We start from the raw sequence: 14722 nt of genomic DNA on the forward strand, positions 1-14722 counted from the left end.
GTTGCAGTGTGGAGACCAAACTAGCTAGTCTGTATTAAAGACACTTCAGTTAACAAAGTCCAGCAAATAAATCAATAAATCGCCCTGAAAAAGAGCGACCGGAGCACAGGAAAAGTTACAGTAGAATATTACACTCGATTCTACAATAGGTTTAGTTGCTCTGTAAAATTAATGCCAAATTTATAATAACAAGAACTATAATCTGGCCGTGTTTTATATCCATGTGTTAAGTTTCAGTTGTACTTGTTCAGTAGCTAGCTATGTGTGTTTGTCTGCATTGTATGCTGCCCTGGCAAGGAAGAACTGCAGTTGCTGATTGTCACAGAGTAATTTTATCAACCAATCAATCAATCAATCAACATCTGGTATTTGCCTAAGCGCCTCAAAAATATTGATTGATTGAACGGTGTTTAGCGCTATTCGTGTTTTGAGGTTGTGGCGACGTAGTATGGTGGCGATAAGTCAGCAGTGGCCTGGCGCTTCAGGTGAGTAACTTTGTTCCGTACCATAACCCAGCTAGGCTTGCCTGCTAAGTTCAGCATGCATGGCCAGGAGCCTGGCCCGGGGTTTTGATAGCTTATCCTTGATATTCAGTACAGTAGCTACTGGCAATGAAATGTGTATGCTATACTATAGCTACTGACTGACTGAGTGGCCATAACCATTCTAGTATTGCACCTAGTTGTTCTCAGTTCTACACAGTGTTCATTCTCTCGTGGTCAGTACCTGTCTGTTCCCATGCACTCAAAAATGCAATTAAGGCACCACTTGTTGACCAGGTCTAAAGTTGAGTGTACTGTGGTCTCGTGGGTGTTAAAAAATCTCACAGTTTACTTAGGGATTTGATTTGATTTAGCTACATGTCCAGAGGAACAGATCACAAATACATAGCTATACAGACAAAGTACTAGCTAGCTAGCTACAATACAATTACAACTAAACTACACACATACACAGTACTGCTTAAGGGTACCCTTATACTCGTAGAATTGACACAGTTAGGTCAGGCAAACTTGATTACTTGTTTCTCATCCACAAAAATTTGGATTTCCATTCGGGTGGGAGGTCATTATTCATTATTACAGAAAATACTCCAAATCAAGCTGTCTGTTACTATAAAGCCTTATGCAAACTAGTACTTACATTTTATCATCGTTTCTGAATTGCAAGTGACATTTGCTGTGCTGTAAAAATGATAGTCATCCTTCTTAGCATCAAAATACATGTGCACGTGATTGATAACAGCAATAATGAAATTAGAGGCGGTGGGGTAAAAAGGGATGCAGGCGGGTTGAGAAACAATTAATCAAGTTTGCCTGGCCTTAGTTACCAGTAGTGGTAGTGCATTCCACTGTTTAATTACTTTGTAATGAAAGTATACCATTAACCATCAAAATGGGATGCTCTCTTGTGTCAGTTAAATAGAATCAATAGTTCAGAATAATATTATAGCGTAAGCGACCGATTATCGAACACGATTCTTACTGTCGTCTGTAAAACCCACCTGGAATGTCATGTTAACTTGCAATTTTCACCAGGAGTTATCACTGTTCTCAACGAGAGTCTCTGTAAAACTTCAGCATTCAACTCCGTTTACTTTCCGTTTTATGAACGCATTTTCAAATGACATGAATTACCGATTATCGAACAGCGTTACCAATTATTGAACATGCATACATTTTCCATAGATGAATTATCGAACAATGCACACCTTTACTACCACACTGATTGGAGCGCAATCTCTACAGTCTTCATGTTATAACTATGTGATAACCGGAAGCATCATGATAATGTAGTTCAAATATGATTGTGATACAAATGCGCGCACGTGAGTTAGCTATATATTTACAAATAACACTATGCGTGCACAGATAAAATGTCGATACAAATAGGACAATAACGCTCCCTGTGGTCTTTGTCCACGACACATTCCTCTGCACAATCTTCATGCAGCCATCTTCCACATGGGCAAGGTATCCAGACTGCTCCATCTCCGGCCAGCACGTCTTCTTCATAAGTTACAAAGCACATACAGCAAGTGTTAGGGTCGATAGCTTCATTATCGTTGGCTAATCTCAGGGTGTCATCATCAGCTGTTGAACCACCTGCTACAGTTGAAGATTGTGTTTCCAAGTCCTGGTTATCACTCCCTTCTTCTATAACCGGTGGTTGATCTGATACAGGGGTTCGTTTTGAAGCAGGTACTTCATCATCAGTTGTTGGTGGCCTTTTTTTGCTACGATTACGAGTCACACTTCTAGAACTACCAGCTTTCTTAGCCTTTTCATCTGCTTTCTTCTGCTTGTCTTCAACCTTTCTTCTTAAGCTTTCTTCTTGCTTCTTCTTTTTTTCTTCCAACATTTGCAATCTTGCTTTCCTCTTCTCTTCTCTTTTACGTTTCTTCCTTTCCTTCTCCTCAGCTGCTTTCTTTTTATCCTCCTCCTTTTTCCGTAGTTGGGCTAAGCAAGTTTCACTAGTAAGCAGTCGGGCTTTGGGAAGAGACTTTTTAGCTACATTAGCTTGCTCATTGATAGCAGGATGCACAAGATATTGTGACAGTGGAGAAACTGTAGAACTGCTACTGATTAGTGCTGGCTGAGTAGCATCGGTAGCATTACCAGAACTGGTTACTTGCTGTGAGGTTCCATTTAAACCTATAAGCATCATGCGTAAATAATAGATAAACTATTGTTGAACAACATGTCTTTTATATCACCTTCTGATGTGTGTGTTGTATCACAGGTTATATTACTGGAATGGGCTACACCTGCTTGACCATCAAACAAACTTGACTCAGGGTGATTAGCCTTCAGCCACTGGATATAGTCCGGATCAATGGAAAGGTCGAAACCTTCCCTGTATCGCCTCTGAAAATGTTCTTCTTGTTCCACAGTGAATGGATTGTCCAGAATAGTTTCACTTGCATCATCACAATTGTCATCATACACACCTGCAAAGTACAGTCAAAACAATTAATTTATAAGCTAACAGCACTCACATATTGGCTCCAACTTAGACACATCTTCAAAATAAGCAGCCAATGGTAACTTGTCATCAACATTAGTTGTAGAAATTGGCATTGCAGGGTTATCAAAACCAACTATGTCTGTGCTCAGGGAGTTTGATTGGCGTGAAGTGGGCAGCTCGACTGATTGCTGAGAAGCAGGTAGCTCTACTGAGTGGCAGGAAGTGGGCATCTCAACTGACTGGCGGGAAGTGAGTGAGTTGGCTAAGTTGCCATCATTTACTGCAATCGCAGAAGCATTAAAAGGATACACCCCACACTTTCTAAAACCAGCAATCAAATTAGCTGGTGTTGCTGCATTTAGCCTTGCCTTTGAAAAAAGACCATTGAAATTAAATTTGGTGATGACCCTTCCTGGATTCTGCTGAATAAATTGGTGGCATATACTTCTCCAATGCGACTTCAATGGTGAAAGCACGCTACAATCTAGAGGCTGGGCATCATGTGTAGTATGAGGAGGAAGACAAAGAATTATAACATCTCTTTCATAAGCACTCTGGATCAGCTCATACTGATAGTGTGTGCTATGCCCATCCAGCAAGAGAATAAGTGGGCGTGCTGCAACAGCATGTTTCAAAAAATGTTCAGTCAGCCAGCTTTGGAATAATTCAGTAGTAATCCAACCCTTATCACTCAGTCCATAACTTGTTCCTGGGACTTCACCTCTTGTCCATGCATGACACAGCTTTTTTGCATCAAAAATGATCATCGGCGGAATCACTTGACCAGCAGCATTGCCACAGGCTACCACTGTTACTTGCCCCTTCCTTCCTGTTGACCTCACTCGTACCTTCTTACTGCCTTTCTTAGCCACCACATTCAGTGCTTTCGGGTCCAGGGGAACACCACTTTCATCAACATTATAAATCTGGTGTGGTGCATTCATCAATCCATTCTTGTCAAGGACAATGCTGCATTGTTTCTGCATTAACTGCATCCATCCTACTATGAGCTGTGTTATCTCCTCTCCTCAAAGATAAATCTCCCTGCCTTTCTATGAATTTCCTCCACCATCCCTGGCTGATTTTGGTGCCTCTTAATATATTCTTATCACGTGCAACCTCTTCTGCAATAGCCAATACTTCCTTTCTAGTCTTCCCATAGCCTACCTCAGAACAGTGTTTCAAGAACGTTGCCAAAGTGTTCTCCTCCACTGGATTCAAGTACCTGACTGGTCCGGGGTTCACATTGTGAACGACACGTCCGCTAACTCTATCGTGCAATGTGGTGGAAGGGAACATTGTTACGCTCTGCTGCTTCACGAACGGACATCAAGCCAGATGCTGCCATTTCCATGGCTCGCTGCATTTGCTCCAGTGTATACTGTTTTCTTCTCTTTTTAGGCAGTGAAAAACGACTGATTGCTTGTCGTGTAGTGCCATTTCTTAGGCATTTCCTCCTGTTTCTTTTAGCCTTTCTTCGTCCACCTGCCATTCGGAACCGATTTTCAAAACACACCCTAAAAAAATACGCATTTCTTATAAAATTTATGCCTATAAAACTCCTCTAGAGTTAGTACGCTATAATACCTTGATGGGTAAATCTGGTGCAGATTTCCTGTTACACCCACCAATTAACAGCTGCCGAATAATTCTGTAAACTTCCGAATTCGTTACGCTTTTTAAAAAAATTAATTTTGTTCGATATTAGGTACCGTTCGATAATAGGTCACTTACGCTACTCTTGATAGAATGGTCTTTGCTCTATGCTACTGGTGAGGAGACATAGACCATGCAGTTAGCATATAGTAAGAAAAGACTGCAGATAATAGCTATGTAGAAAATCATTCTATAGATTACCTGATATGAATGTTATTGGTGAAAATACAGAAATGAATGACAGGATATGAAGTAAGAGATTTAATAAAACAGTGGAGCAAGGGAAGCAATATTAAAAAAGCAAACCACATTCATGCAGAAGAGGTTGGACACTCTCTTTAAGCTGTACCTAAAATTGTTGCCCTTAATTGTATAGTTTATTTGGTATTTCATGTGACCCTTAATGGTTGGTATTTCATGTGACCCTTAATGGTTGGTATTTCATGTGTCCCTTAATGGTTGGTGTTTCATGTGACCCTTAATGGTTGGTATTTCATGTGACCCTTAATGGTTGGTATTTCATGTGACCCTTAATGGTTGGTATTTCATGTGACCCTTAATGGTTGGTATTTCATGTGACCCTTAATGGTTGGTATTTCATGTGTCCCTTAATGGTTGGTATTTCATGTGACCCTTAATGGTTGGTATTTCATGTGACCCTTAATGGTTGGTATTTCATGTGACCCTTAATGGTTGGTATTTCATGTGACCCTTAATGGTTGGTATTTCATGTGACCCTTAATGGTTGGTATTTCATGTGACCCTTAATGGTTGGTATTTCATGTGACCCTTAATGGTTGGTATTTCATGTGACCCTTAATGGTTGGTATTTCATGTGACCCTTAATGGTTGGTATTTCATGTGACCCTTAATGGTTGGTATTTCATGTGACCCTTAATGGTTGGTATTTCATGTGACCCTTAATGGTTGGTATTTCATGTGACCCTTAATGGTTGGTATTTCATGTGACCCTTAATGGTTGGTATTTCATGTGACCCTTAATGGTTGGTATTTCATGTGACCCTTAATGGTTGGTATTTCATGTGACCCTTAATGGTTGGTATTTCATGTGACCATTAATGGTTGATATTTCATGTGACCCTTAATGGTTGGTATTTCATGTGACCCTTAATGGTTGGTATTTCATGTGACCATTAATGGTTGGTATTTCATGTGACCCTTAATGGTTGGTATTTCATGTGACCCTTAATGGTTGGTATTTCATGTGACCCTTAATGGTTGGTATTTCATGTGACCCTTAATGGTTGGTATTTCATGTGACCCTTAATAGTTGGTATTTCATGTGACCATTAATGGTTGGTATTTCATGTGACCCTTAATGGTTGGTATTTCATGTGACCCTTAATGGTTGGTATTTCATGTGACCATTAATGGTTGGTATTTCATGTGACCCTTAATGGTTGGTATTTCATGTGACCCTTAATGGTTGGTATTTCATGTGACCCTTAATGGTTGGTATTTCATGTGACCCTTAATGGTTGGTATTTCATGTGACCCTTAATGGTTGGTATTTCATGTGACCCTTAATGGTTGGTATTTCATGTGACCCTTAATGGTTGATATTTCATGTGACCCTTAATGGTTGCAACCCAAAATAAGCAAACGGTGGGGTTGACTTAATAATCAGATCACTCTTCACATAACTATACTTTGTTTTGCAAAAGCGTGTGGGGTTTAGGGTGAAAATACCACACGTATATCTTCATCAGACTGATTGTGTATGTATTGAGTGATAAACAGAAATGACAATGTATCACTGTTTTATATTGAAACTACTGTTTACTCCACTCCACAAAAAAATACAGACTTTTGTATAATTTACTTTAGCGGCACTTAAAGCGTGTCCAACCTCCTCTGACATTCATGATTGCACATGCATGTATCTCATGAGACTTCCATAAATAATAGATACATTAAAATTAACGACATTTATCAATTATAACCTTACAGTTGTCTTTGTGAATCATTATGAACTGTACTATTGGGTCCAAAGTTACTTAATAATCATTGCAATCTAACTATATGGCAATATGCCTTAGTTGTGGTGCATTATGTCTATGCTTGTTCAGGTTGCTATAGTCATTCCATAAGCTGCTATAAATCTGCTTTCCCTGTAATCCAACTACATCATTAATTTTGTGTCTAATAATTCTCCCAAAGCTCATATACAATACACACTACAAGATCAATCATTTAAGACTGTGCTGACATGTGATATGCTTCTGCTTAATTGTTATCACAGAAATGAACGTCATCATCATAAGCATCATCATGGCTTGGCTGCTGGGCATGGTGTCAGGTAAACTGGAGTATGTGATTTATGTTGCATGTAAATCTTGAAATTGAAGTTGTTGTATACATAACTATAGTCATTGTACATATGTCCGTTGTCATCATTTAGTAAGCATGCTCTTTATAACTCAAATGATGGTAGTACGCTGACTGCCACATGCCCTACAGTTGCAGATGCTATTGATTTTGGGATCTCTTATCAAGGATCAGGCATACCATGTTATCCTGGAGATCATATGAGAGAGTATTCACCTGTTCTATCAACATTCATCTCAAGTGGAAATATGCATTCAGGTCAGAACGTCAGTAAAAGCAGCAGTAAAATAGTTTGTATACTTGTCTATAGACAGAGCCCAGTCACTATTGGATACTGAGGTTGATAAAGATCAAATCACAGTTGAAGGTGATAAGAGTGACGATGAAGACTATGACATTGCTGTTACACTACGTATTGGTGAGTGCTTATTTATTGCTTGTAGTTATAATCGAAGTTAGGTGAATCTACTGTGATATTGGCACAACTGAAAGCCACCTGTGGGTATTGAGTTTCAGCTTTGGTTATTTGTTGAAGCTTGCAAAAAAACTACTGAAAAACAATGGGAGAAGATGTTTTTTGGAAGTCTATATCTTTTGGGGGCCAAAATTTAAGTAAACTGCTGAACTTCAAGAGATCCTAGCTGTACTGCAATAACAGGGTCTTCCTTGTAGAGCGGTGCAACACCACTCTACTTTGTTCAAAATTCTTTTGATGTAGTAAAAGGAATGTGTATAATTAATAAATTGACTTTGATGTTGGTAACAAATTGACAGTTTTACCGCTCTACTTTATTTTGCTGGGGGAAGCTCTGAACAATTTATTTTTGTGCAAGGAACACAGATCAACGTGCAATACAGTTATCATATTTGATCTGTTAATAGCTGCAGCTGCTGCTCCCCAGGTAGTAGCCACTCCACATCCTAGAATTATTGTCATAAGAATTGCCCTTGGATAAGAGTTGCAGCTTGTATCTCAAAATACTGATGCAAGTGTTGATAAGACATGTTTGAAGCAGAAACCAGGTAAAGAAGTTGTGGAAATAGTATTTTGAGAGGTTAAATAAATAAATGAATAATTAAACAAGGTTATAGTCATTCGTAAATCCAGATAAATGCTGTGGGCTACTATCATACAAGCCCATGGTAACTGTCCTCGGATATGCCTTTACATAGTAACCGCATTGTCTTCCTTGTAGTAGCCATGGCTATTAACTGGTCAAATATGGTATCAACACACTTGTATATTATAACACACCACTCTACCATGTGTGTGTGTATGTATTGTGCATCACATCCAATTTGAACTTTTTCACATATATAAAAGATGTACACAGGTTGTTATAAAATTTAAATACTATTCTTCATGTAGATTCTGCTGTAGTAAATTTTCCATTTAGTAAAAATGGTACTGTTACCGGGGATATTGCACCAAGCAGCAGCTTAATAATATCACCTACCAGATCCATGCCCGTGGCTGCCAATTCTACTACTACCACTACCACTACTTCTACCACAACTGCCACCAGTACTAGTACTACCACTACTACGTACACTACCACAAGTACTACCTACACCACCAGTACTGCGACTACTACCACTACTGCTACTACCACTACTACCACAACTACAACTACTACATCCACATCTACTACTACCTCTACCTACACTAGTACTAGAACTAGTACCAGAACTTCTACTAGCACCTACACTACAACTAGTACACGCTGGGGACTTATGCCGACAACTACCTCAAAGGCATCACCTATTGGATTTTTCCCTGCTACTAGTAGTCATATTAGCCTAACAAGTACTTCATCTCTTAGTGTGACACATTCTGCCTCTGCTACTACCACTCCGTCAGCTACAACTCAGTCAGACAGTACCACCATTAAAGCTACACGTAGCACAGATGCCAGTATTATACCAACAATTTGTACTCCAACTACCACTACAAGTGTGATTGGATCACCAGAAATGTTTCTGATTATCAGTGATGGGATTGCCGGTTGTGTTGTTGGTATTATGGGCTGTGTCTTCATTGGATTATTGATCTTGTTCATTTGGGAGCGGAAAAGGAACAATACTACACAAGGTATTTGATGTGGTCTTGTGGTGTGTAAGTTGCCATGACATCAATTGGGCCTACTTTATTGCACGGACTGGACTGGACTGGACTCGCAGATTGGACTGGACTGGACTTGCGGACTGAGCTGGAAATAGCCTTTAAATGATAATCCTGGAATTATCCATCTCTTGCAACACTGGAGACACCACTATCGGGCTATAACTGCTGGTACTGCTCTTCCTTACTAGTCAGATGACACTAGCGCATGCACTAATCAATTAGAATACACTTACGATACACGTGTACTCGCATTGATAAAGCGTAACAGAGGCTATTGTTGTAATGTACATGTTTTCCTTTGTTGCTTCAGTACTTAACACTAGCGTTAGGGTTGTAGTGATGAGCCAGATTATTTGCATAGCCCCATCACCTAGCCTGGTGGTGCCACCTAGCTACCTGCTAAGAATAATTACTGGCTCATCTCTACAGCTGTAACACTAGTGCTAAAGCAACAAAGGCAAACATCTATGCTACAAGAATAGCCTCTATCACGCTGTATCACTGCTAGTACACATGTGTCATAAGTGTATTCTAATTAATTAGTGCATGCGCTAGTGTCATGACTTGTAAGGAAGAGCCAGCAGCAGCACAGTTGTAGCTCGATAGTGGTGTCTCCAGTGTTGCAAGAGATGGATAATTCCTGGATTATTGTTTAAAAGCTGTTTCCAGCCCAGTCTGCGGGTCCAGTCCAGTCCGTGGGCCCATCAATTGCAGGTGCATCTCATGTAATTGTTCGCTGTTTATAGAACATATTTGAAAATTAAGTAACTGAAGTTTCTTCTGACTGTGTAACCAACTCAGGGGCGGATCTAGGATTTCAGAAGGGGGGTGCTAACATGGGAATTTTTATATGTGGCAAGAAAGTTAATACAACTAGTGTGCGGCTCTATCTAGGGGGGTCTGGGGGCATGCCCCCACAGGAAAATTTTGCAAATTTGGCCTATTGAAATAGTAATTTTGAGTGAAAAATGATGTCACTTTGTTAATGTGATACCATTATTCCCCTACAGCTTGTCAATACAACTAAAGGACACAGCCATCTAGCTAAAATTCAATCTTAGACTGACATCTTAAAGAACTAGTAGTGGATACATATGGGTATCAGCTGCACATGATCAAATTTAGTGTTTTGAAGTATAGTATAATTTACAGTCTCATGGCTCAAACTACACTAGCTGTCCAAACAGTAGAGAGGGTAAGTGCGAGTGGAGAGGTCAAGTAGACTGACTCACCAGTGTGTGGAGTGCATGTGCACTCAGCTATATAGAATTCTCCAGCTGGGGGGGGGGGGGGGGGGGGGGGGCTCTAGATCTGGTAGCATATATACTCCCGGACTTCCGGAAATTTTTGGAAAATGGCTATCACAAGATTGAATCTAGAAGCTATTTTTAACCAAATGTGGGTACAAGATAAATGAGACCAGTTGGAAGTAATTTTAATTAAAAAACAGAACTATACACTGTTTCTTGTTATTGGATTTAAAAAAAATGTATAATAGTGGCTTGTCAAAGAGAATAAAAAGTGCATAGGTAAGGCCAAGGAGAATATTTAGCACACAGGATTGGATCTACTTCATATATAGCCACTGTTCTGTGGTGCAGGTTGCTATTTCAATCTAACTTTTAAAATGATGGATCCATCCATCAACTAGTCTACAAATACAACCATTTTTTTTCCCCAACTAACCCCCTTTTACCACACAATGATCGTGACAACGTAAATGCTGCAGTATTATTTGAGTCGGCTTAAAGTTGGACTTCAAGGGATTTGATAGTGCAAACTCCAGTAGCTGCTAGATTTAGACAAATGTAGCATGGGATTTGATCAAATAAGGGAAACAAAAACGAACAGCTCTCAGATGTTGCAGCCTTGTGAACTTTATAAATGCTAAGAAATTCACTATTATATAAGACTATTGTTTTACTCGCAAGAGAAACATTTCAACCCAAGAATCAAGTTTGTAGCAGAGCCTAAAAAACTTAAACTATTTGACAGAAAAGGTTATTTTCAGAATAGATTTTCAATTAATGATGTTTTATACAATTTATAGTACATTAAGGTATAACTCTTTTACCTAAAGTGATTGGTATCTGGCAGGATATTTGGTATAATGGTGAGGGTAGCAGTGCACAGATCTAGAAGAATAGGTTTAATTTCAGTTTACACTCTGGTAACTTCTTGGAAATTATAGTTTTAATGATGGATGTTCTATTAGAGTAGTTGACTGTTCTATTAGAGTATGTCGGATTTAGCAGCTTCTAAGGTAGACTTACTCCAAAAGTATAATTTTAAACTCTTTTTAGTAATTCTTGGATAAGATTAGCTATTCCCCTTGCTCTTTCCATCTTTTCATTGCCCATACATGTATAGATGCAACTGCACCTGTACTACAGCTTCTAGAAGCTTCCTAGCTTGCTCATTGTAAAATTTTGGAGGGGGGTGCTTCAGTCCCCCAAGCACCCCCTCCCCCCCCCCCCCCCCCCCTAAATCCGCCCTTGCAACTAATAGTTAATGCTACAAGCTTGATTTCCTTGATGTTCAATGTTGTTTGAGCTCTTGATGCTTATTTGCTTATCGCAGCAGCTACAATGCATGCATCATGGACCTACCTTTGTCCTCATTTGGGTTTAACAACCTGTTGACAACCTGTCCATGTTGTTCTTCTTGAACATGTATAGCTAAGGAATTAGAGCACAGTTATAAGTACTTACCACTTTATCCCATTATGTGTACATTTATTTTCCACATATTTCACTACTACTTACCTGAAGAGTTTGATGATCATTATCCTGTCTATTCTAGACCAGCAGCAGGTGAAGCTGTCACCATAAAGGTAAAGTAGAACATGCAGCATGCTGGCCATATATGTATACATGTAACCAGTCTGACAAACTGGTTTTATACAGAATGGCAGTTTCAATTATTCAGAAGCTTGTAGCTTGCCAATGGTCGAAGGTTGTCTTTGACAGAGTGACCTGGTAACCAACATAACAACTTTATTTTAAATTGAGCAATGAATAGTTAACCTGTTTCAATATAGCAGTATAACAAGTTTTACCAGTTCTAATACTCAACATTAGTTCATGTGATCCCCTATATACACTCAAAATTTTACACACATTGTACAACATTTGTTAACTTGTCATGGGTATCCACTATACAAGTACTGGCTTAACAGTAAGGTTTCCTGCCATTTTAGATAGACGAGGTTATCAGTCAATTACAAGCTCCAATAGGGGTGGTGAGTGGGGAATGATGGGATGGTCAAATTTTCAAGGAATGCATGGAAATGCGTTTTGCCATACAGTAGGAAACTTCGGCAGTATAAAACTTTGGCAAATAGCTATTTATGAAAAAATTTTGGCAAATTGCCACGTTTTGCCACATGTTACTACACATTGTCATTAGCTAATGGTGACTGGAAATGTACTTTGGTGGGAAAAACTGGCAAATTAAAGGATGGTTTGCCAATTTTTATGTTGCCAAGGTTTTCTACTATACAATATGGTGTCAAAACCAGCTAAAGTGAGAGAATTAGTACAGGTGTTTATTGAACTACATGGAACTATCAAGTGATATCTCCATCAAGATCTCAGACCAATTGTACAGCCCTCCACAGGCCCAAAAAGGCAATCAGTAAAGTTTAATAGTGCATGTATTCATGTAGTTTTATGTTTGTGGTAAAAAGAATCAAACCTGATGTCATGGGATGGTGTAGCAGTGCATTCTGTGTGTCCCTGTTGCATGTAAGAATGATGTAACCAATGTTTTATGCCACACCATGTCAGCAGTGTGTGGAGTTGCATGTATAGTATTGTATACTTGTCCATAGGATTTAGTGTGCTTCTGGCTTGATCATTGCCAATCTGCTCCAGCAATCCCTTCTTGTTTCGTGGGTTTTTTCAGTGATCTACTCTATTCCTTATTTTCTTGTATAGCTTTACAGGGGTGCCACAAGATAATTAACTGAAAAAGAGTGTTTTTGATGTATTTTGACATCTCTTTTGATAAACTGTTAATCCGATATACTTTAGTATAGCAATTAGATATAGAGTTTTAGAAGCTTCTCGATTGATCCTTGCTTGATTGATAGTAATACCACAAATGTAATATTGATGACTTATGCACTCCTGAGGAGTTATACAAATAAAACAAGAGCTATTTTGTAGGTGGGCACTTAGTGGTGAAGTGTTTAAAATGATTTCTGGCCTTGTAGCCTCTCTATTATGAACTCTTGCTATTAACAAGTGTTGTGTTGTTTTGCCATCGAAGTAAATCTATTACACTTGTACTAGTGTTGATAGTGATATTTTCCTTAATCTAACTGCTAGTCCTACTGTTTAGTGGATATATTTAATGTGCTATAAGCCTTTTCCATAATGACGTCACATCGGTTTTCTATTTGGGATACTCTTATATTTTCAAGTATTGTGTCCTATGACGACAAGTTTTTCACAAACCGTTTAGTTGTTAATAAAGGATGATATTGAAGCCAAGTTACCAGGTATGGTTACAACGTATATAAAGGAATGTTATTTCTACTCAACCTTCAAAACCAGCCAAAATTTTCAAAACCCACATAAACGATTTTATTCCGCTGCGTTATACCCATACCTGTTAGTTTTAGCTCGATATCTTCTTCCTGAATCACACAACGATCTATCTTCATTTGTCGCCCATATCACCTGTACTTGAAAACATTAGAGTATCCCAAATAAAGGTCAGCATTTTTTGCTCTGATGGCATTATAGAACAGGCTTATTGGGTTCCTTACTGTTCTAGCCTTGCAATTTGTCATTGTCTTCCTTGCAGTTCAGCATTATCTTACTTGTAGTTCATCATCTTGGGTAGATGGGGACATAGCCAGAACCCAGGTTATGGCCTCAGGCATCAATTGTACACTATATAAACATCAAGATTGAGGTACTCTAATAGAGCACAGTCAGGCAAATAGTAGCTATTCACACATTATATGGCAACTACACATATGATAACATATTTTCTACATTTTACCAATTGCTTGATGGTAATTAAACATAAAATAAATTGTCTCTATATTATAGGGGATCAGGAAAGTGTGATGGATCACATCAAGTTGACAGATACACTATACACCTGCACAGTACAGTATAGTGTTTGAGCAATTAGTCATGCTATGTTTTTGTTAAACTGTGTTAGTTGGTAGCTATAGTTTCTTTTGTTTCAAAGAATTTTGATTAGTTTTACTTGATTTGTTTTATTGTACATAGGTAAGCACCACACATATTTTCTGATCCATGTTTCATTTCTATTGCATCAACAAGAAAACTTGGGACCATCGACGCTGTATGTTATTGTGATTGTACACATCAGCATTACAGGTCTCTGGACTCCTGCAGGCTGCAGTGCAAAGAACCAGTCAAACTTGTTTTCCTTTGGCAGTGTAACCTATATATCTTAACAAGAAAGTTGTCTGGGAAAAAAAAGGCAGAATTAAGTTCAATGAAACTTCATTTACTATTGGTATAACTACAACTGAAACATATAGAGGCAGGCAATAGCCCATTTACAATATTACTCAGATAGCTAGTTAATGAAGCTCTTGCAACTTCATGTACTGACATCAATGAGTAGCTAGGGTTTGCT

General features: G+C 38.8%; 1 protein-coding gene across 1 annotated transcript; it reads left to right on the forward strand.

The window, feature by feature from the left end:
* The first annotated feature begins 379 nt into the window (after positions 1-379).
* LOC136244245 (uncharacterized) lies at positions 380-14404 on the forward strand. The gene is made up of 7 exons (XM_066035798.1): positions 380-485; positions 6887-6943; positions 7105-7230; positions 7283-7390; positions 8342-9064; positions 11869-11930; positions 14161-14404. The coding sequence occupies exons 1-7, from the start codon at positions 449-451 to the stop codon at positions 14176-14178; spliced, it is 1131 nt and encodes a 376-aa protein (XP_065891870.1). The 5' UTR covers positions 380-448; the 3' UTR covers positions 14179-14404.
* Positions 14405-14722: the final 318 nt, after the last annotated feature.

Source organism: Dysidea avara, chromosome 14 (genome assembly GCF_963678975.1).
Source record: "Dysidea avara chromosome 14, odDysAvar1.4, whole genome shotgun sequence".
Lineage (NCBI taxonomy): Eukaryota > Metazoa > Porifera > Demospongiae > Dictyoceratida > Dysideidae > Dysidea > Dysidea avara.